The following is a 20,945-nucleotide window of genomic DNA, read 5'->3' as shown; positions in this document are numbered from 1 at the left end:
TCCTCCACGGCCACTGAGACTGTGACTTCTTTGTTGTTGTTGTTGTTGTTGTTTTTAAATGTTTATTTTTGAGAGAGAGAGGGAGAGAAAGGGAGTGCGAGCCTACAAGCAGGGGAGGGGCAGAGAGAGTTGGGCAGAAGATCCAAAGCAGGCTCTGTGCTGACAGCAGACAGCCTGATGCGGGGCTCACTCCCACGAACCATGAGACCATGACCTAAGCCAAAGTCAGATGCTCAACTGACTAAGCCACCCAGGCGCCCCTAGACCGTAACCTTTTGGACCTCAGTTCCTTCACTCTGGCTCTGTGACTCCTCAATTTCTCACTGTCTAAAAATGGTTTGCTCTTCTGTCAACTACTCAACTCCCCCGATGGGCTCCCTAGAGCCAGGTGAGGGAGGGCAGGTCGATAAGGGCCTGGTGCCAGGGAGATACAGGGTCTGGGTTTCAGTCCCCTCTCAGGGAAGGACCTGGTCCTGCCAGCCTCCATGGCATGTGTCCCAGGAGAAGGAGAACATAGTCCGGGCTCGTGAGGGCCGTCCCATGTGGTTGCAGCAGGGCCCCTGGCACACTGCGATGGTGGAGACCTCGGCCCCCCCCGCTCCCCGCATCAGGGCGGAGAGTGCAGGGCCGCCTCTGTGTTCCAGGACCTGTGCTCTTCTGGATGGTCATGATCCTGGTGGTGGTCTTGGTCTCCATCTCCTTCCTCCTGTGCCACTGGAGGGCCTGCAGGAAGTGGATTCGGCAGAGTGAGTAGATGTGTCCTGGGGGCCTTGGAAAGGGCCAGGCGCCCTGCACTAGTCTGGCTGGGGCCCTGCCCTGCCCCCTGAGGCTCCCTGAGGCTGGCACCTCCAGCCAACTCTGCTGTCCTTTCAGAGCTCCACCTGTGCTACCCTGCCCAGACCTTCCGGCCCACGCTGGAGCCTGTGGGTAAGTGTCCACGTGTCCAGAGGGGCTGCTCGGGCCGCACGGACACAGCAGCTCTGGGCCCTGGGTTTGGGGCTCCCTCTGTCCGCAGCCTCATCTGTAACAGGAATGTGATGCGGGTGGGGACTGCACGGCCTGTGCCTCACGGTCCTCCCAGAGGGCTGGCAGGAAGCTTTAACATCCACCTCGTCTTTCGTTCTTTCCTCCACGGTGCCTCTCGGAGAGGCATTCCTGAACGCCTTCGCCTCCTTCCTAGCCTCCCTACGCCTTCCTTTCTCCCCTCTCCTGCTGGCAGCAAGGGGCATAGTGGTCTGTAGGGCAGGCTGATGGGGCTGGGATCCTGGGTCTACCACTTACCGGCTACATGGCCTCGGGTGAGTTTCTTAATTCCTGTGTCTCCGTTTCCTCACCTGTAAAAGGAACAGTGGGACTTCGGAGGGCGGGCGTGTGGATCCATCGAGGTGGGCCTGTTGGTGCTGTGTGGAGTGCGTGGTGGGTGGGGCTGTGCAGCGGGGGGACTGCTGACTGACAGACCGGCCAGTGTTGGGGGCCTTTTTCCTCACCAGGAATCTCAGGGCTTTCTGAATTCTAGGTTGTTCTGAAGCCCTCCCTGGCCCTTCCTCTCTGATCCCTGCCCAGCTTCCGGGCCAACTTTTGCAGGCCGCCTTTCGGAACCCCTGACCTGTTTCCAGCTCTCACCTGGTGTGTGTGTTGTGGGGGAGGGGTCCCAGCCATCTGTGCCCCAAGTACCTTTTCTCCCCTGTGCAGCCCTTTCCAGGCAGGGCAAGGTCTTCATCAGCACTCCATAAACACTGATTGAGCACTTACTGTGTGCTGGGCCCTGACCATCTGGGAAGGAGTGAACGGGAATTGTCTGAGCTTCCCTTTCTGGTTTCGAGGCAGGCTCCCATAGAGGGTCTCACTGACCCAGAAACCCCAAGGGAGGTGGGTGATGATCGCCATTCCACAAGGAGGCAGCCAGGCTCAGAAAAGGTGGATAAGTGCCCGGGGCCACACAACCTTCAAGGCTCAGGCGTGGTCCTTGAGATTGTGGACTTTGTGGAGTACAGACCTGTCACCTCCACCTTCCTCCCCTCAAGCTGTGTCCACCCCCAGGGTCCACTCATGAGCCCAGTGGTCAGCCTCAGGCCAGGTCACAGCTCCCTTGTCCCCCGGGCCCCCATCTCCCCAGGGCCCTTGGAGACCCTCACTGTGGCCCGCCTTTTGACTTGAGCACAAAACCTGTCCACTGAGGCCTGTTTTGAATTTGATGAGTTTCACAGCAGGTGCATGTGCTCCCTTAGCAAGGGGGGTTTTCGTGTTTTGATAGTTTCAAGCCTTTTTCCATGAGCTGTCAGCCCTAATGTCTCATTGAAACCTGTGTTTGCTTTCTTGACATTTTTCTAGTATTAAAATTTCCATTGCCGTCAGTTTATTTTTTTCTTCAAACCTTCTTGATGGCAGTTTTGCCACAGAGAGAGAGAGAGACAGAGAGAGAGAGAGAGAGAGAGAGAGAGAAAGAAAAAAATCACCTCTTAAGAAGCCAGACCTACAAGGAACCAAGCTTTGAGACTCAGTGGTGGCCATCCTGTTTGGGGCTGTTTTCGGCCCTCCGGCTTCCGGTGGGTCCCTGGGCAGGGGGCGGGGGGGGTGGGGGTGGGGTGGGAGCTGGGTTCCCAGGCCTGAGATGGAAGGAAGGCGAGGCCAAGATAAGCACCCAGGGCCCAGGATGAGAACGGACTAGCGGGGTGGATGCCCCATTCCCTCCCGAGCAATGGGTGCTAACGGGGGAAGCGGCTTTCATTCCTGTGCTTGCTCATTCGTGTATTTAGATCGTCCTCCAAGTGGCTCTGTGCTGGACACCGAAACGGTGGTAGCTCTCCCAAGCCTTCAGACCAGTGTCGGTTCTTTCAGGGGACGGAAGGCTAGCAGGATGGGAATACGTGACCCAGCCCTCCCTATCCTGGAGCCCCAGCGCTTTACCAGCCTTCCCTTGAATTGATGTGACTTTGTGGCACATGTCCTTGGTGACAGGCATTTGCAAAACACATACGTGTACAGGGGGTCTGTGAGGCATCTGCTATTTTTATTCCCATTTCACAGACCAGGAATCAGAGGCACAGAAAGGTGGAGGCACCTGTTTAAGGCCACTTGGTTAATAGGCAGTATGACCAGGATATTGTTGTTACGGTTGGTGGTGAGATTTTTGCACAAAGGGCCTCTCGCTATTGACGTGTGGGGCCAGGTGGTCCTTTGCTGTAGGGGCTGTCCTGTGTGTTGTAGAAGGTTCTGCAGTTTCCTCGGTCTGTAGACCCACCGGATACCAGTAGCGCCTCCCAGCTGTGACAGTCAGCCACATGTTCAGGTAGCTCACTGTCCCCTGGGGGTGGGAATCACGCCTGGTTGAGAAACACTGACTAAAATTCTTTTAATCCTTCCTTTTAATGACACTGAAGTCATTATCTGCTACTTCAGGCAGGTCGAAGTTGAAAAACATTTTGTGTTGTTTTGAAACAATTTCACACTTACAGAAAAGTCACAAATGCAGTACAAAGAACTTAATTTTTTCTGAACCTTTTGAGATAAGTTGCCCACTTAATGCCTTATCGTCTCCAAATACTTTAGCCTGTGTTCATACAAACATGGGCGGATTTTTAGACAACGTAGTGAAACCATCAAAATCAGAGAATTCACACCGATGCATTTACCACCAACTAATTCTCAGACCCCTTTCAACTTTCTTCATTTATCCCAACAACATCCTTTATAGCAGAAGAATCCAGAATTTCGTGTTGCATCTGGTTGTCATGTCTCTTGAGCTTCCTTCAGTCTGGGTGCATTGCCGCCTTTTCCTCCATGTTCACGACTTTGCCACTTTTGGGGATCCCAGCCCTGGGTTTGTGGATGTCCCTCACCTTGGGTTTGCCTGATGCGTCCTCACTACTGGAGATTGGAGTCCGGTCATGCGTCTCTGGTGGCGGGAAGATCCCAGGAGTGACACCCAGTTCCCCTGGTGGCATCCGTCCTGCCAGGCTGCAGCACCAAGTGGCTCTTTTCTCCTTGGCAAGTGCTAAGCACTTTCGGGGGGGTACTTTGAGGCCCCGCGAATAACCGCTTCCTCAACAAACTGTCTTCTTTTTCCTTTGTGTTTATAGCTGCCTGGACTCTTGGATTGCTATTTTATTCTGTTGCCATCGTTATTTAATTTGATGTTCAAGTTGCCTCAGATTAGGCCAGCGGGGGCCCTTGAAGCTGGCTCCTGTGTCCTTTTGTCCCATCCTTTCCTGTTTTGAGCACTTCTTTAAGATGATCCCAACTTGCCTGGTACTTTCCTGCCCTCGCCCTGGAATCGGGTATGTCTCCAAGGAGCCTAGGTCTTAATCTCGGGGTGCCCATTGCCAAAGCCTGGCTGAACCTCTGTGCCAGACTCCTTCCCTGGGTCCGGTCTGCTGCCCGCAGCAGCCAGGACCCCAGGCCACATTGGGGCTGGGACTGAAAGGGGAGAGTGACCAAGATGGAAGGGACCGATAGTGTGCGCATCAGAACCCCTGTGCTCGGCTACGGTGGCCCTCAGAGTGGCCCCGGGGATACCATGCACTTGTCCCAGGGGTGGCCCCGATGCTTAGTGTGTCCCTGGACTCAGGTCCTAGGGTGCCAGATGCGTTTATAAGAAGATCACAGTTATTCCCCAAAGCAGGAAAACAAATCAATGAAGACAGTGGACTGAAGCAACGTTTTTAGGGGAAACGCACTTACGAAATCTGACCTCTGTACTTGGCATGACTGGTTCTGGGTCTTGAATCAAAGCACACACGTGGGTTGTAACGAAGCTGTAGGCAGACATTAGTACCTCTGGATTCTGCCTTTTCACCTTTGTGTTATTTTATGCTTGTTTCCAAGAGTCAGTATCAAATGCTGATTTTCTCTTTGGTGGGATGGAGTGCCGAGCCTCGTTAATGTCCCGGGACCCACTATATGCCAGGCAGCATCCTGGGCACAGTCCCTTTTTCACGTTTAAAGTTTTAAAAATTTTAAACACACTTCATTTTTTAGAGCATAAGATATTTGAAAAGATAGTACAGAGAGTTCCCTTATCACACCCAGTTTCCTCCATTATTAATGTCTTATGTGAATATGGCGTATTTGTCGCAATAAACGAATCAATATTGATACATTGCTATTGACTTTATAAAGTCCGTACTCTATTTAGGTTTACTTAGTTTTACCCAACTTTTTTTTTTTTTTTTTTTTTTTTTTTTTTTTTTTTTTTTTTTTTTACTGTTCCAGGCTCCCACCCAGGAAACCATGTTACAAATAGTTGTTGTCTCTGCTTGGGCTCCTCTGGGCTGGGACAGTTTCTGACTTTCCTGTTTTTGATGACCTTGGCAGTTTTGTCTTGTTTTTTTAATTTTAGAGGGAGAGTAAGAGCATGAGCAGGGGAGAGGGGGCAGCAGGAGAGAGAATCTTCAGCAGGCTCCATGCTCGTCACAGAGCCCAACACAGGGCTTGATCCCATGACCCTGGAATCATGACCTGAGCTGAAATCAAGAGTCGGATGCTTAACCTACTGAGCCACTCAGGCGCCCGTCCACCCCCATGACCTTGCCGGTTTTGGGGAGTACTGGCCAGTTATGTTGCAGGATGCCTCTCTGTTGGAATTTGTCTGACATTTTCCTCCTTATTAGAATGGACGTAAGGGGCGAGGGGAGGAAGACCACATGAGTACAGGGTCGTTCTCATCATATCACATCAAGGTTCATGCTCTCCGGGTGATTGATCATTGGGCACCTTCACGTTTGAGATCTCATTTATCTTCACAAAAACCCTCCAAAGTTGGCATGATGTGTCCCATTTTCCAGACATGAGGACTGAGCCTGGGAAGGTGAAGTAATGTTGTGTTGGCCTTCCTGCCAGGAAGGCCTCTGCTTCAAGACTGCTAAGCAGCCTCATTGTTTGGCATCTGGCTCATTTTCAGTTTTTTGTTTATTATAAATACCACCTCTGTGCACAACCCTGCTGTGTTCTCTTGGGTTATTTCCTGAGGGCGTGTACCCAAAGAGGGATTACTGGGTCAAAGGGTGTGAGGTTTTCCTTGCCAGTTGGCTCTTGAGAAACATGGAACCGGTTCACGGGGCATGAGAAGCTGTGTTCCTTTTTACCCACATCCTCTCCAAGACTGAATTTTATCACTTTTATTTATTTTATTTTATCTTGTTACTTTGTTGTACTTTCTCCCTGTGGCCACCCAAATCAAAGTTGGCTGTTTGCAAAACTCAAACTCACTCTTAAAGGACAAAGATGAGGGGCGCCTGGGTGGCTCGGTCGGTTAAGCGTCCGACTTCGGCTCAGGTCATGATCTCACGGTCCGTGGGTTCGAGCCCCGCGTCCGGCTCTGTGCTGACAGCTCAGAGCTTGGAGCCTGCTTCAGATCCTGTGTCTCCCTCTCTCTGTGACCCTCCCCCATTCATGCTCTGTCTCTCTGTGTCTCAAAAATAAATAAAACGTTAAAAAAAAAATTTTTTTAAATAAAAAAAAAAAAAAAAAGGACAAAGATGAGGCCTCACTGACATCATTTAAAGGAAGCTGCCTCGGGCCAGAGAGCATTTGGTGGCTTGGACTATGGACAGTGGCTACCTAGTGGGAATGAGCCACGGCCTCCCAAGGTGACCACTCTGCTACCAGTTGTCAGTGACAGTGTCACCAGTGTCAGTGACCACTCTGACACCAGTTACCAGAGGAAGGAAACTCGGTGCATTTGTTAAGTCAAGAATCCAGAATTGTGTCATTTTATGCACGTTCTCCTTTTGACCATCATTCTGGTTCCTTTCCTCTTTAGACACTTTTTGGTGTCCGGTTCCTTTCCTCTTTAGACACTTTGCTGATGGTCGCTTAAAAGGTACATGTAAGAGTGTTCCCCAAACTGACCTAATGTCTACACAGCATGTTCACACCACCTGTCTTGTTTGTATTATCACAGCTGGTGGGCCTCCAGTGAAGTGTTTCAGCTAGGATTCAGGGCTCATGGTTCCCAGAGCTGCTGAAATCAGAGAGTGTTCTGGAGGTGACTTAGCTCATTGGCATTTTCAGAGCAGATCTCTCTGGTCAGGTGTGCACACCCACAGCAGTCTATTCCAAGTCTCCGAGAGGGCCTCCTCAGGAGTCCTAAAGGTCTGTGTGTCCCTAGAGGACGGTCTGTGCCGGGAGTTGATTTGCCCTCGGGTAGACCAGATGCCTGGGCACCATCCCCAGCTGTCTCAAATGGCCAGTGGGCCGTGGCTAAATACCAACATGTGCTTGGCCATGACCTGGCCCTGTATTTGATAGGAGAGAAAACCTGGGGGTGGGGGTTTGGGATAAGAAGCAGTTGTGCCCTGAGAATCCCTGGGTCTGTGCCTCCTGAGCCCACCAGAGGGGGATGGTAGGTGGCAGGCTGACGATGAGCAGCTGTCTTCCTTGAAGGTGGTCATATGGGCTCTTCCAGGCACGAGTCGTAGAAACCGAGCTCCCACAGAAGGCCTCCAGGGTCGCCTGGCTTCGGTGTGCCCGGAGCAGGCTCGGCAGAGGTCCTCAGGATCGGTCATCTGCTCTGTATTACCAGTCCTGAGGTCTTCCGTGAGACGTTTGCATGGGGCTCTGAGGAGTTCTGGGCTCTCTAGACCCTGGGGGCTACAAGATAGTGTCCGCAGCCACAAACCAACTTCTGAGCCCGTGGGCTGGGAGAGGGCGTCAGTACTGTGATTGGCTTAGCGGCTGGGGGACAGGTGGTTCCCGGTCCTCCCATTGCCGCTACAGAAGTGAGCGCTGGGAAATGAGTTTCTGTGCCCAGGGTTGGGCGCAGACTCTGAAGCCATCCACTGCTCTCCAGCCCAAGGGCCTGATAAGTGTCAGCCGCCATCCACGTGTGGGCTGGGACAGGACCAGGTAGCTCCCAGAGCCTCCTTGGTGAGGTCACTGCTCTGCTTCTTTTTGCAGATTCCAGGCCCAGGAGGAACCTGACCGTAAGTAGCCCTTCTTTGCCCCGCCTCCCTGGCTTTGTGCCCCTAACTCTGACTCCTTCGCTAACAGACCTGCCGGTTCTGAGAGCTGTGGGTCATTCCCCTCCCACAGTGATGGGGTGCGCCCCCCGCCCCCGCAGGTTCAGGCTGGGTCTGCCCCCCCCGTGGGATGCTCTGAGCACAGCGGGGCGAAGCCAGGCTCTGGCAGTGGATGGGGAGCCCCACCCGCTCAGCTGCCTCTGGCTCCCGGCTCACCCTGCTGGGGACTCTTCCAGAAGGGCCGTGGATTTGGTTTGGGCCGATTGGGGTGCCAGGTGTGGTCAGAGGAAGGCCGTGCTGACCTCCCCTTTTCTCTTTCACTCCTCTGTGGCTCTCATCCTCACAGCTGGGATGGCAAATCCAGAGCATGACTCTGAAAATGTAGCCATCACACGTGGGCACTCCCCAGGAGCCAGGCACCTCGCTTGTGACTCTTAAAGTTACCTTGGGTAGGCCGTACAACACTCAGAGGTTGGTACTGTGGTCCATTTTACAAAAGAGGAAACAGAGGCACAGATGGGAAAGGATACTCCACAGCTGGAAAGTAGATCAGCGAACCCTGGTTTGATCTGAACCCTGGTTTGTATGCCTCCAAAGCTGGTACCCTGGGCTCTAAGGACCTCTTCACCTGCCTTTTACAAGCAACTTGCTGTGGGCAGGCGCTAGGCCAGGCTTTGCAAACTTTACCGTTGATCCTACGATTACCCCAGATGGGGCTTCGACACCCGGTCCTCGCTGGGTTTGGCCTGGTGCCCTGCTATGCACCCGGCCTCCAGGAGCAACCTTTGCGGGGAAGAGCAGGGGTGTTGCCATCGGGAGCTGAGGGACAGGGCAGGACATATGGATGAGTCTCATGTGTGTATGGTCCACCTATTTTTGTTTTCTTTGATCAAGTCTTCCATACCCTTTTTAAAAAAAATTATTTTGAGAGAGTGTGCATGCATGCAGGTGGGGGAGGGCAGAGAGAGACGGATGGAGAGAATCTCAAGCAGGCTCCCCACTGTCATCGCAGAGCCCACGTGGGGCTCATACTTGTGAAACTGTGAGATCATAACCTGAGCCAAAATCAAGAGTCGGATGCTTAACCGACTGAGCCACTCAGGCGTCCCCCCCCGTCACCCACCCATGACTTTCTTTTGACTCAAACTTTCACCCTTGGAGAAAGGTTTCCATCCTTTAGTCTTTAAATATAATAGAACCACAATGTGAGTTCAGTTTCAAATTATGGGAGGTCACATTCAAATATGCTTGGGTCAGATAAGTGGCTATTACAATACCAGGAAATTTCATGAACAAGGCATTTAATGATTTCTAAGATAACCAAACATCTTTTGGCCACGGGAGTCAGTGCTTTTATAGTAACTTGTTTAAAATGCCATCTTTTGGACTTCAAATTAATATAAAAGAATATTTGGGGTTATGTAGATATACTTTGTGAATTACTCAGACTCATTTCCTAACTAGTATGTGTTAGAACATTTCATGAGGGGCGCCTGGTTGGCTCAGTGGGTTAAGCATCTGACTCCTGGTTTTGGCTCAGGTCGTGATCACACGTTTCATGAGATCGAGCCCCAAGTCAGACTATGAGCACAGAACCTGTGCTATGAGCACAGAGCCTGCTTGGGATTCTCTCTCTCTCTCTCTCTCTCTCTCTCTCTCTGTTCCTCCCCCATGTGCTCACATGCTGTCTCTTTCTCTCTCTCTCTCTCTGTCTCCCTCTCTCTCAAAAATAAACTGAGAAAAACCCAGAACATTTCATGAGACCACTTCTCCTTTATGCTTACTTATAAACTTAAAAAACTAAACCATTTTCCTGAAAATGTACAGAACGCATTGATGTAATCACGAACGACTGCTGTCCCAGGAGGTCAGGGCTGGGGAGTTGGGGTGGGTCTGGAGCGCACACTTACCAACAGGTGCTTTATGAGCATGGATTCTGGAGCGAGGTGCCAGGGTTCAAGTACTGGCCCAGACACTTACTAACTAACCTGAGCAAGTTCCCTGACTCCTCTGTGTCTCCGTTTCCTGATCTGTAAAATGGGGAGGGGGCTATTCTCAGTGCATCGCACTGAGTGATGCACTGGTGAGTGCAGTGGGGGATGCTGGCTACTGTCATTTAGTACAAGTTAAAAGCAACACGACTTCTAAAATTCTCCACAGGGACATCAGGCTCTCAAACCTGAGAAGCCTTGGGGCACCTGGGTGGCTCAGTCGGTTGGGCGTCCGACTTCGGCTCAGGTCATGATCTCACGGTTCGTGAGTTCGAGCCCCACGTCGGGCTCTGTGCGGACAGCTCGGAGCCTGCTTCTGCTTCTGTGTCTCCGTCTCTGCCCCTCCCCCGCTCATGTTCTGTCTCTCTCTCTCTCTGTCAAAAATAAATAAACATTAAAAAAAAAAACAGCTGAGAAGCCTTGGGTGGTGTGTGGCAGCTTTAAGGCAGAGAGGGAGACCCACTGGGGTCTACAGACATGAAGAAACAGGGGCTTCCCAGCTCAGAGCCCGAGGGGAGGTTGGGGCACCCCGCATCAACTCCCCATCTTCTGTGTCCACAGCAGTTGAGAAGTTGCATATCAGTGGCCGAGCCGGGCACAGAGGAGCTGGGATTAATGGGCCCCCCGGCCATGGAGACCTGCCCCAACGGGGAAGTCTGCCTGGAGAGCATGCGGCTGCTGGATGCCAGCCCGGCCGGGAGCCCCCCGTCCCCCAGGGACCTTCCCGAGCCCCGGGTGACCTCAGAGCATACCAACAACAGGATCGGTGAGTCTGCCGATTTGGGGTGTGGTCAGGGCCGAGGGGGCAGCAGGGAGATGGGCACTGGCTCAGGGTCCAGTGCCCCCGACCGGAACCAGAGACCCTAGGGTGCGAAGGCCCAGCGAGGAAGAGGCCCTTGTAAGCAGGAGATGCTTGTTGTGAGAGAGTTAAAGCATGCTTAGGTATATCACGAAGGCTGTTCCCCCTCGTTACCCCAATTCAAATTTCTGTAAAACAGGAATAGTGCTAATTTTGCCTCACGGGGCCATTGCGAGACGTGGAATCATGCGTGGAAGGTTGTCCTGGTGGGTGGGGGTGAAGGTGGGGGAAGGGGCTCCCCTGACTAGTGCCTGTTGTTGAGGTAAGATGTGGACGCCGCCCCATCCCCCAGCAAAGAGCCCCGTGAAGGGACAGGAGGACACCTTGAAAGGTGCCGGTGACAATAAGACCTGCCACTTGTCTAGGTGAAAGTCATCTCTCATTGTCCCATGGCCTCTGAGGACAGTGTCTTCCTCCTCTTTTTATAACTGGGGACACTGCAGCTGGTGGGGGGGGGGGGGGTAGGTGCGTGAAGAGATCTTCCCTGTCACACAGCCACTGAGTGGCCCAGCTGGGACACGGCCCCCCACCTGCGGGGCTCCGAAGCCTTTGGCTTGCCCACGGCGGCCTGGAGGCCAGCACTTCCCGAACTGCAGCCGCCCTCCCACTCGGGCGGACCTTCTGCTTTGGCTTCCCAAGGGCCTCCCTGTCTCCTCTCCTTCTGCTCTCCACCCTGCTACACCCAGAGTGTTTGTGCCAAAATATATGCCCGTCCGTTGTGCACCCCTGCTTAAACCCCTGGGGCTGGGGCAGGGGTCCCTGTTGCTCTCAGGATGGATTCCAGGACTCTTATTCCGGCCTTCAGACTGGTCACCAACTGCCTCCTCCCCACCAGACTCACCTGCCTCCTGACCCCACAGGCCTTTTTCTCCTACCCACTGGCAGTTTCCCGAGTTCACAGAGCCCTCCCTCCCTCCTGAGCTTCTCTGTGGAAGCTGCTTCCTCACCCTGGATGGGCAGCTCCCTCTTTAAATCTCGTCAATTCCTGAGCTCCTGAGGCCCCTGCCCTTTTGCCTCCTCCTCCAGGAAGTCTTCCTGGCCCTCTGCACTCTCCTGTCTAGACCAGATGCCCCTCTGCTGTGCTCCCCCAGACCCCAGGCCTCCTGACCTAGTATCCTCAGCACCCAGCAGTGTGACTATTTGTAGCCTCCCTTCCCCCCTCCCCTCACCCCTCCACCTGGCTGCGAGCTCCATCTCTGTCCTCTGGAGGGTTAACCGTTGCTGGGTAATACCAAAGAGGCTTTGTTCTCCACATTTCTGTCGCAGTTGCTGGTGGGTTGAATTCTTTGGGGCTGAGTCTTTCATATGAAAACAAAACTTTTGGAATTGTAGCTTTCAGCAAGGTTTTTTGTTTTTTCCCCATTTTTTAAAAGAGGGTTATTTGGGGAAATACCACCAAAGACCTCTCCTTTAAATTTCCTAAGAAGTCCTAATTTGAACGTTTGAGTCCCTGCCGAGGGCAGTGCCCGGAGCTGCGGGGGCAGGTGGAGGGAGGTACCGAGCTCCCGGGATGGGAGTGGGCAGTCTGCTCCAGCTGGCCTGTTAGCCTTGCTGGTGAGCGTGGTGGTTGGGAGCGAAGGCCTTGGAGGTCCTCTCAGGAGCCTTTTGTCCTTCTCATACCATCCCAGAGGGGCCCCTGCTGCCCTGTCCAGCACCCCCGGGGGACCAAACTGCAGCTTGAGCTTTATCCCTCGCCCCCAGGGCACCAGGCAGGGAGAGCCCCTTCACTTCCCACCAAGATAACTTGCCTGGATTCTAGAGCCCTGGGTGGGCTGCTCCATCCCAGTGCCCTGCTCCACCCCAGCTTTCAAGTTCCTTCTTGAGCTTCCTCATTCAGACTCCAGAGATAGTCACGGGGCCGGGCTGCTGGGAGGCCCTGAGTGCAAGGCCATGTAGCTGGGCCGGGTAAAGGCTCTTCGCTTCTCGGCTTACTTAGCTCCCCTGAGCCTCCAAAGCCCCAGCCATAGATGGTGGTACGGCCCTTAGGGAATCATGCCTCTGATGGGCTGTGCTGCTGATTCATCCAAGCAACATACACCAGCAGCCCTACTATGTGCTACTCAGGCACAGCTGTGAAGGCCTCGGGTGGGCGATGGGAAACACGTAGCGAACACCTGAAGACCCGAGGTACGGCCCCGAGAAAGACTCCCAGGCTGCGGCTAATTATCAACAGGGCTGAGGTTTCTTTTTTTTTAATTTTATTTTTAAGGTTTTTCATCTTCCAGAGACAGAGAGACAGAGCGTGAACGGGCTCTGAGCTGTCAGCACAGAGCCCGACGGGGGGCCCGAACTCACGGACAGCGAGATCATGACCTGAGCTGAAGTCAGACGCCCAACCGACCGAGCCACCCAGGCGCCCCAGGGCTGCCTGGGTTTACCTGGACCTTAAGAGGTTCATGGGGCTCGGGACTGTCACGGCCATGTCCCAGGCAAACCGGGACAAGTCCGTCACCCGTGGTTTCTGATTTAGGCACGTGGATAGGAGCGGAAAGGGTGGCCAGTCAGGTGGGGGTTTCTTCTGAGACTTCTGACTACCTGGTGACTTTGGGCAGGTCTTTTAACCTTTCGGGGCTTTAGGTTTTTTATCTGTCCACGGGGACAATCCTAGACTCTCCCCCTGGCAGCCGGGATGTGAGGACTCGGGAGTAACGCGTGGAGGGTGTCTGGACAGTGTCTACCACCGGCTAACCTCCTCTGGAGCTTCCCGGGGCTGCCACTTGCCAGCTTCTCTCCCCAGGGCTCGCTTTCTCTCCCAGCTTTACTCTCTCCTTCCCTACCAGATCCCCACGGAAACTGGAGGAGACCGTGAGCCTCTCCCACAAGGAGCAGGCGGGCCGGGCCAGTCCTTAACTTCTCAGCGCATGGTTTCTAGCTGTTTTATTTCCTTTGAGCCTCAGGACACCTGTGAGGTTGGTGGGGCTTACCGTGGATCGGAGAGATTGTGTCATCTGCCTGAGGCCACACAGTAGGAGTGACGAGGCTGGGGCTTGCACCCACCTCTGCCTCCTCACTCCGTCCAGCCAGGGCTCCCGTTCCCTCACTTCAACCCATCCTTTTGCTTACAGAGAAAATCTACATCATGAAGGCTGACACAGTGATTGTGGGGACCGTGAGGACCGAGGTGCCTGAGGGCCGGGGCCTGGCGGGGCCGACGGGGCCTGAATTGGAGGAGGATCTGGAAGGGGACCACGCGTACCCCCACTTCCCGGAGCAGGAGACAGAGCCGCCTCTGGGCAGCTGCGGGGACGTCATGTTCTCAGTAGAAGAGGAAGGAAAGGAGGCCCCCTTGCCCATGACTGTCTCTGAGAAATGAGGCCTGGTCTGGGTTGGGGCTGAGAGGGCAGCTGGGTGGCCCCGGAGAGGCCAGGGTGGCACTAGTGGCACCAGGCTGGCAGCAGAGGCCTGTGTGGCCCGAACTGAGGTTCCGGCATCCGGTGGAAGACCAGCCTGGGCAGGGGGCTTCTGGTGGTTTCCAGTTGTGCCCCGCCCAGCTGCCCCCCCAGCCCAGACCCCGGGGGAGCCCGGCTCGTGCCGTGGAGACAACCCAGGGGCTGGATCCGCACGGCAGTGTTGGAGCAGCAGGCAGACAGCAGGGACTGGGCGCCCCCTCTCCCACCACTGCCAGGAAGACGCCCTCGGAGCCCGGAGCATCAGACGCACGCCGCCAGGGCCGGAGCTCACTGGCGGCAGAGGTTGTGAGGCACAGACCCCTCGGCCTGCTTCTCTCGCCCGGGGCCTCGGGAGCAGTGCCCCCCTGACCTTGCTGCCATGCCGGCAGCCCCCAGTTACTGTGGTGTGGCCCCCATGGGCACCGAGCCAACGCCTGAGTCAGTGGGGAAGCCAAGGGACGAGGCATCATCCCCCATCTTGGCAACGGCTGCCACGCTGTGCTCTGTGCCAAGGTGTGTGCCCAGCCTGGCCTCCTGCCCTGCTAGGGCTGAGCGAGACCCTCCTGGTGCCTCCAGCCCCTCCCTATGCTGCGGCCCCCACGGTGGGCTGAGGGCCTGGGGTCAACTGTCTCAAAATGTCCCCACCAGTTCTCCCAGCGGGAAGCATCTTGGGACCCAGATGTCTGTAGATGCTCCAGTTGCGGGGTCCTGCTCCAGCCGGAGACCCCGCCCACCCGGCTGCCCTCCTGGAGAATGGCCTGCTGAAGGGGAGCCGTGGGCCCTTCCTGGATCCTTGCTTCTGTGTCCTGGGAAATGAAGATGCTCCTTCCCCAGATCTGCCATGCTCACGGATCCCGGCGGCCCCCCACCCTGCCCTCGGGCTCCCCTGCTCAGCACCCACGGTGGGGATATGGATGTCAAAAAGTAACGTGGTTTCACCCAGGCATTCAAATGCCTTCTTCTGGATTCTTGGAAAAGCAAGTAGTTCAGTCCAGATTTCAGGATCTTTGCAATTCACAAGAAGAGAAGCTGCTCTAACTTGTGTCCGCTGGCCTGCTCTCCCCGGGGCTTTCAGACTCCTGTAAACACACGAGGGGCCTTGGAGAGGGGCCTGTGGGCAGAGGACAGGTCGGCCGCAGCCCAGGGCGTGGAGTCTCCGCCACCTAGAGGCTCCTGGAATTACCCCCCGCAGGAGGCCAGGCCCGGGAATCTGCTGTTTACCCACCAGCCTGCTCACTGTCGGGAGGAAGTCGAGGCTGGGTCAGGAATCAAAAGGGTAGTTTCTGAAACTGCTCAGATGTTTTTGGGAAAGTTGGAGAGGCTAGGACGCTGACAGACACACCAGAAGCTGGAGAAGTTTACATGAAATTTTAGAGACCGCACCGGCACTGTGCCCTGAGCTTTGGCTCTGAGGGGCCCCGAGGACGCCCCACCCCGCCCAGCAGGCCACCCAGCAGGGTTCCGGCAGTCTCGACTTGAAGATACTGACCCACGTCTAATGAAATGGAGCATTCCCTTGCCGAAAGGCCCCTCACAAAACTTTCGATCCTCCAAAACTTTTGATCCTCAGAAAATTAGTAAGGTCCCTTAAAAAAACTAATCGTAAGGCTCAGGAAACTATCTTTGAATTAAGAGTATTTGAGAAGCTCTGAGCAGGAAGGGTCTGGGCAGTCTCTCTCCCCACAGGACAGGGAGGTCCCTCTTCACCCATCCACCTGGGCAACCAGCCTCTGGTGACAGGGAGCCCACTATCTGCTGAGGCAGCCCTTCCTCTGCGTACCGCCTACTCCCTGGTCCCAGACTTGTCCTCCGAGGATATGCAAAATAAAGCCTCTCTTGTCATAAGGCTCCATTTGGGTATTTGCAGAAAGAGATCCCTGGCCTCCCCATGACCTTCTTCCCTCTGGGCTGGGCTGAGCAGCCTCCCAGCTTGGGAAAAGGGGAGTCACAAAGTAGTAGCATAAACACGTAGTCTCCGGAGGCGGGGGGTGGAGGGGGCGGGCGAGGGGAAGACGAAGGGGTAAGTGTGAGACTTGGACTTTGGGCCTGAGCTGGGAGGGAACTGCCCCCACAACAGGCAGCCAGCCTGGAGCCCCACTCCGACTGTGGTTCCCCTGTGGGGTGGAGGAAAGAGACGGAGGGCTGTGGTCAGACCTCACCCACCCCATCCCCAGGACTCCAGCTCATGCCCAGACCTGCAAATCAACCCAGCCGTTTAACCAGCGTCTGCCGGCCATGTGGCTGGTCTGAGAGCCACGGTGAATTTCCCTGTCTTGACCCGTGATCAGGGGCCACTTCTCAACCTCTGTCTGTTCTGATGTCCAGGTGGGCAGACGGGCAAGGCCCCTCCTACTCAGGCTAGCACTTCGTAGGCTGTAAGGATCCCTCCCGTGCACACGTACATCCCTCTTCCTGAAGAGTTTGTATTCGGGGAGTGACGGTAAGTGATGTGTCCTACGGAAGCTATTGCACTCAAAGGAAATTTATCATTTCCCAAGCTGTCTGGTAGGTTGTAAGCTGTTCCAGGTTCTGAGAATCTGTAAGGCCAGGCCCGGTCCCCGAGATGGAACAAGAGGCTTCTGTCTCATCTCACCCCTCCCCTGGGTGGGGGGAGATCCTGAAGACCGGTCACCGGGAACTGGCCTGTTGGGCTAAACAGACATGAAAATCGGTGCTGACAGCGCAGGAAGTGGAGGGTGGGTGGGGTGGAGACTGAGACAGAGCGCAAGCGGGGGAATAAGGCTTGATTGGAGGCCAAAGTGAGGATATTAAAAGTTTCGAGGTCCACTCCGTGACCCTCCCCCAGGCCCCTCGCCCTGGGCCAACACCCCGTGCTGGGTGCACATCCTGGGGCCGTGCCCAGGGGCCAGAGGAGCACAGGTCACCAGTGTTTGAGAGCGAGGTGCAGGCAGGGAGGTCTGCCCACCGCTCTCTGGGGCGTGGGCACAGAACAGCAGCAGTGTGCAGGTGGGGATGGGTCCTGGGGTCAGACCTGGGTTCGAGTCCTAGCTCTGCCACTTACCAGATGGGCACTCTTGGTTATGTGCCTCTGTCTCCCTAAAGCTATTTCCTGGTCTTCGAGGTGAAGGTATCAGTCTCTATCCGGTAGGGTCATGGGGTTGCATTAGACGCCACCTGATACATGGATTGTGCTTGCTGCATGGAAGCTTCTGTCCTGGGTGCAGCCCGGCTGCCACTTGCCAAGAGCGAGCCCTTCCTAGGCTAGCAGAATTCAGCTCCTTCCAGCCTACAAACAGGTCACCCTCAAAAGGGCATTATAAGTGGTGGTTGGTTCCAGCAAGCCTGTGTTTGCTCTGGTAAGGTTAACCGGGGCTTTCAGGCTCTCCTGGGACCTGGCCTCCCTTGGGGCCAAGTTGCAATGGGAACCCCTCACGTCATGGTCATAGGACTGGGCTGTTTATTAGATGTCTGGAACTCTGGGTATTTGCGATGTGCTCTGGGTCCCTCTGCAAGGGACGTCCTGCTCGTGGTTCTAGTGCATTCCAGGCTGTACTGCATTGGTGCTCAAGATCTTTTTTTTGAGTGGCCTCCCTCCCTCCTTCTTCCCGCCCTCCCTTCCTTCCGAAAACACCTATGGTGACCAGGCCCACGTCTAGCTGCAGAGGGACCTAGGAAGGCCTAGGTCTGTCTGTCTAGCGCTCAGACTTGCTGTCCTGGGTCCTGGGTCCAGCGGATGGAGACCGATGAGTGTGCACAACTGATCAGTGAACAAGGTCATTCCAGGATTAACCCCACTGTGTGCTACAAGAAACCCCAATCTGGAGCCTGTGTCACAGTGTCTGGAAGGGAGGGGCAATTCTGGCCACGTGGCCGGGGAAGTCTTCTCTAAGGAGGGGTCCTCTGAGCTCAACCTGAGGTGACATGACAAGAGGGAGTCTGGGGACCTGGCGGCAGAACATTCCGGCAAGTCAGGGGAACAGCGACCACAAAGGCCCTGAGGTGGGAACGGCCTGGAGATTCAGGATGCACGGGGTATCTGGGTGGCTCCGTGCGCTGAATGTCCAACTCTTGATTTCGGGTCGGGTCACGATCTCGCGGTTTGTGAGTTTGAGCCCCTCATTGGTCTCCGTGCTGGTGGTGCAGAGCCTGCTTGCATTCTCGCGCTCTCTCTCTCTCTCTGCCTCTCTCTCTGTGCCCTGTGCACTCTCTCTCTCTCTCTCTCTCAAATAAACTAGAAAAAAAAAAAGATTCAGGAAGCACAGCACCCTGGTGGAAACACAGTGAGCAGAACAGAGAGAAGCAGGAGGTGAGTGTGGAAAGCAGCGGGCCGGGTCACGGGGGGCCTGCTGGGTGGCTGTCAGGCACTTAGACTTCGTCATAAAACATCATTATTTTTATTTTTCTCCTATTAGAACAATAAATATCCTGGTATTATCTCAGGAATAGGTGTGAAGGGCCAAAGCAGAGGCAGCAAAGGTTGTTTGAACCTATTTCAGAGGGAAGCCTGGGCCAGGGGCAGCGGTGGCCAGGAGCCAGGAAGCAGTGGGATGGGTGGTCTCAGGACACAGAGAGAAGCCTGCATTAGTGATTCATGTGGCCCTGGTTGATGTCACCACAGGAGGCTGGCCGTCAGTCAGTCTAGTTCCCCCTTTCTCTGGGTGCCTTCCAGGAGAGTAAAAACCACACCAAAAATTCCTGGGGGAGGCTGGAGCCTTTGTTTGTTTTCGGGTGTGGGGCGTGGGGTCTCTCCGAACCACGGCCTGCACTTTCTTCCTCGGTCGGCCAGCACGCGCCCCCTTCTGTTTCATCACCATGGCTTCGCCTGTCCGGGAAGGAATGGCTCAGCTCGGTCAGGATTCACCTCCTGCTCAAGCGACTCCGGCTACGGGGCCTCCGGCAAAGCCCTTAAGCGCCTTTAACTTCGGTTTCCCAATCCGCAAAATGGGCACAACAGCTGCCTTCTGAGGTGGTCGTGCGGCCCAGCGGTAACGCGGGGCAAGTGCTCGGCCTGGTGCTAGGCATGGTCCCTGTTCAGGAAATAGCAGTCCAAGTAGGCGTTTCAGGAGCCTTACAGTTGGCTCCAGCCTGTCTGCATTCTTTCTGTATTTGAGCTTCATGATGATAGCTGAAAAGCCAAGTATCAGCGCTCCCTTTTACAGACCGGAGCTCAGAGAGGCAGACAAACTGACCTGCTGTCACACAGCCGGGAAGTCCCCCTCCCGCCCATGTGGCCAGGATGCCTCTGTGGTTGGGCTGTGTTTATGTAGAGCCATCATCTGGCACTGTGCCCTCTGGACAAGTTTCCTTTCACTTCCCAACTCTCCACAGCTGGGAGATGGGAAGAAGGTCAGTTTCATTCCTCCTCTTCCAGGGAGGCAGAGATGGTCACAGGAGGCCAGGTAACCTGCCCAAGGTCAAGTGGCAGGCCAGTTGTGGCTTTCTGAGTCTCCTGGTGAGGCAGAAAGGACACGAGGCTAGCCCAGTCAGAGCCTCTGTTCTTGGAGCTTCTCCCCCTGATCCTGCGGGCAGGGGAGACCCAAGGCTGGGAGGGCAGGCGGTGCAGACGGCATCTTCTGGAGAACCACCTGACCCCGGTATTGTCTTGTGCATCCTCAGTCACCCCTTGTGCCCTGCTCTCTGCCCCATGCCCCTGAGGAGCCCCCGAGGAGCCCTCCCTTCTGGGAGCCCCAGAAGGAAGACCAGTCGAGAACAAGCCTCCCCATTTCACAGTTGGGAAAACTGAGCCCCACAGAGGTAAAGCAATTTGCCTAACATCTCAGCTTGGTGCTGTGTGGAGACAGGGTGGGGGGAAATTACTGTTCAGTCCAAGTGAACAAGTAAAGATTACCTGCTGACTTTCATTCTTCCGTTTTTTGTTTTTGTTTTTAATTTGGTGTTAAAAGTAACTGTGGTGAGTGAGTTGGGTTCTTATTGATGAGGCAGCTTTGCAGGAGTCAAAGTAGTTCCCACAGCCAGACGAGAACGTCGTAGGAGCAGGGCTTCCTAAGCACGCGGCTTGTTTGGTCCAACGGGACTCCTGCTTTGAAGGGCCAGCGCTGGGTTTACTGTTTTGCTGTGCTGTCTGATAAATTATTAACCTTTGGACAAAGGGCCCTGTGTTTTCTTTTTTTTTTTTTCCACTGGGTCTCACAAATGACGTAGCTGGTTCTGCATAAGAGGCAGCGAAATTGTTAGGAACTTACTCAGTGCCAAGGCACTTTCCATACTTTGCCACTTACCCTCATAGTGGCCGCGATTATAGATGAGCTCGCCGGGCCCCAGTTTGCAAAAATGTTGAATGGCTAGTAACTGACCTCAACTGTCCTGGTTCTCCCTTGCTACGTCATAAACCACCTCACAACTTAGTGGCTTAAAACAACATCCGTCATTGATTGTGCTCACAGATCTGCAGTTTGGCCCCGACTTGGCAGGAGAGTCCACCTCGGTTCACATTGGTGCCCCGCGGCTGGCCCGGGGATTGTTGCGGGTTTCTCCCCACGGGCCTCTCCTGCGTTCCTAGAACAAACCACCCCAGCGTAGGAAATAGGACCCGCCAGGTTCCTAAGATCTGGACCCAGAAACGGGCACAGCATCACCCTGGCTACATTCTGTTGGTTAAGCAGCCACAGAGCCCAGATTCAAGGTGAGGGGTTGTAGATCCCCCAGCCCTCAATAGGAGGGTCAAAGAATTTTGAGATCTTACTGTGTGACAGGCACTGTGCTTAATACTTCGTCTATCGCCTCATTTCGTGTTCCCAATAATTCGACGCTTACTGCTCCCAGAGGT

General features: G+C 54.8%; 1 protein-coding gene across 2 annotated transcripts in view; it reads left to right on the top strand.

The window, feature by feature from the left end:
* Positions 1-16,042, top strand: part of TNFRSF8 (TNF receptor superfamily member 8) — a 54,939-nt gene extending 38,897 nt beyond the window's left edge. The window contains exons 14-18 of one of the 2 annotated variants that reach the window (XM_078452400.2): positions 645-746; positions 874-927; positions 7,897-7,922; positions 10,514-10,715; positions 13,874-16,042. In XM_078452400.2, the coding sequence (XP_078308526.1) occupies positions 645-746; positions 874-927; positions 7,897-7,922; positions 10,514-10,715; positions 13,874-14,121 (632 nt within the window). In that variant the 3' untranslated portion in view covers positions 14,122-16,042. Of the gene's footprint in view, positions 1-644; positions 747-873; positions 928-7,896; positions 7,923-10,510; positions 10,716-13,873 lie in introns of both variants that reach the window. The other variant, XM_078452399.2, reaches the window with a different exon arrangement.
* The last annotated feature ends 4,903 nt before the right edge of the window (positions 16,043-20,945 follow it).

This window comes from Panthera onca, chromosome C1, assembly GCF_046562875.1.
Source record: "Panthera onca isolate mPanOnc1 chromosome C1, mPanOnc1 haplotype 2, whole genome shotgun sequence".
NCBI lineage: Eukaryota > Metazoa > Chordata > Mammalia > Carnivora > Felidae > Panthera > Panthera onca.
Note: the sequence above shows the minus strand (reverse complement) of the source record. Positions and strands in the feature narration are given on the sequence as shown.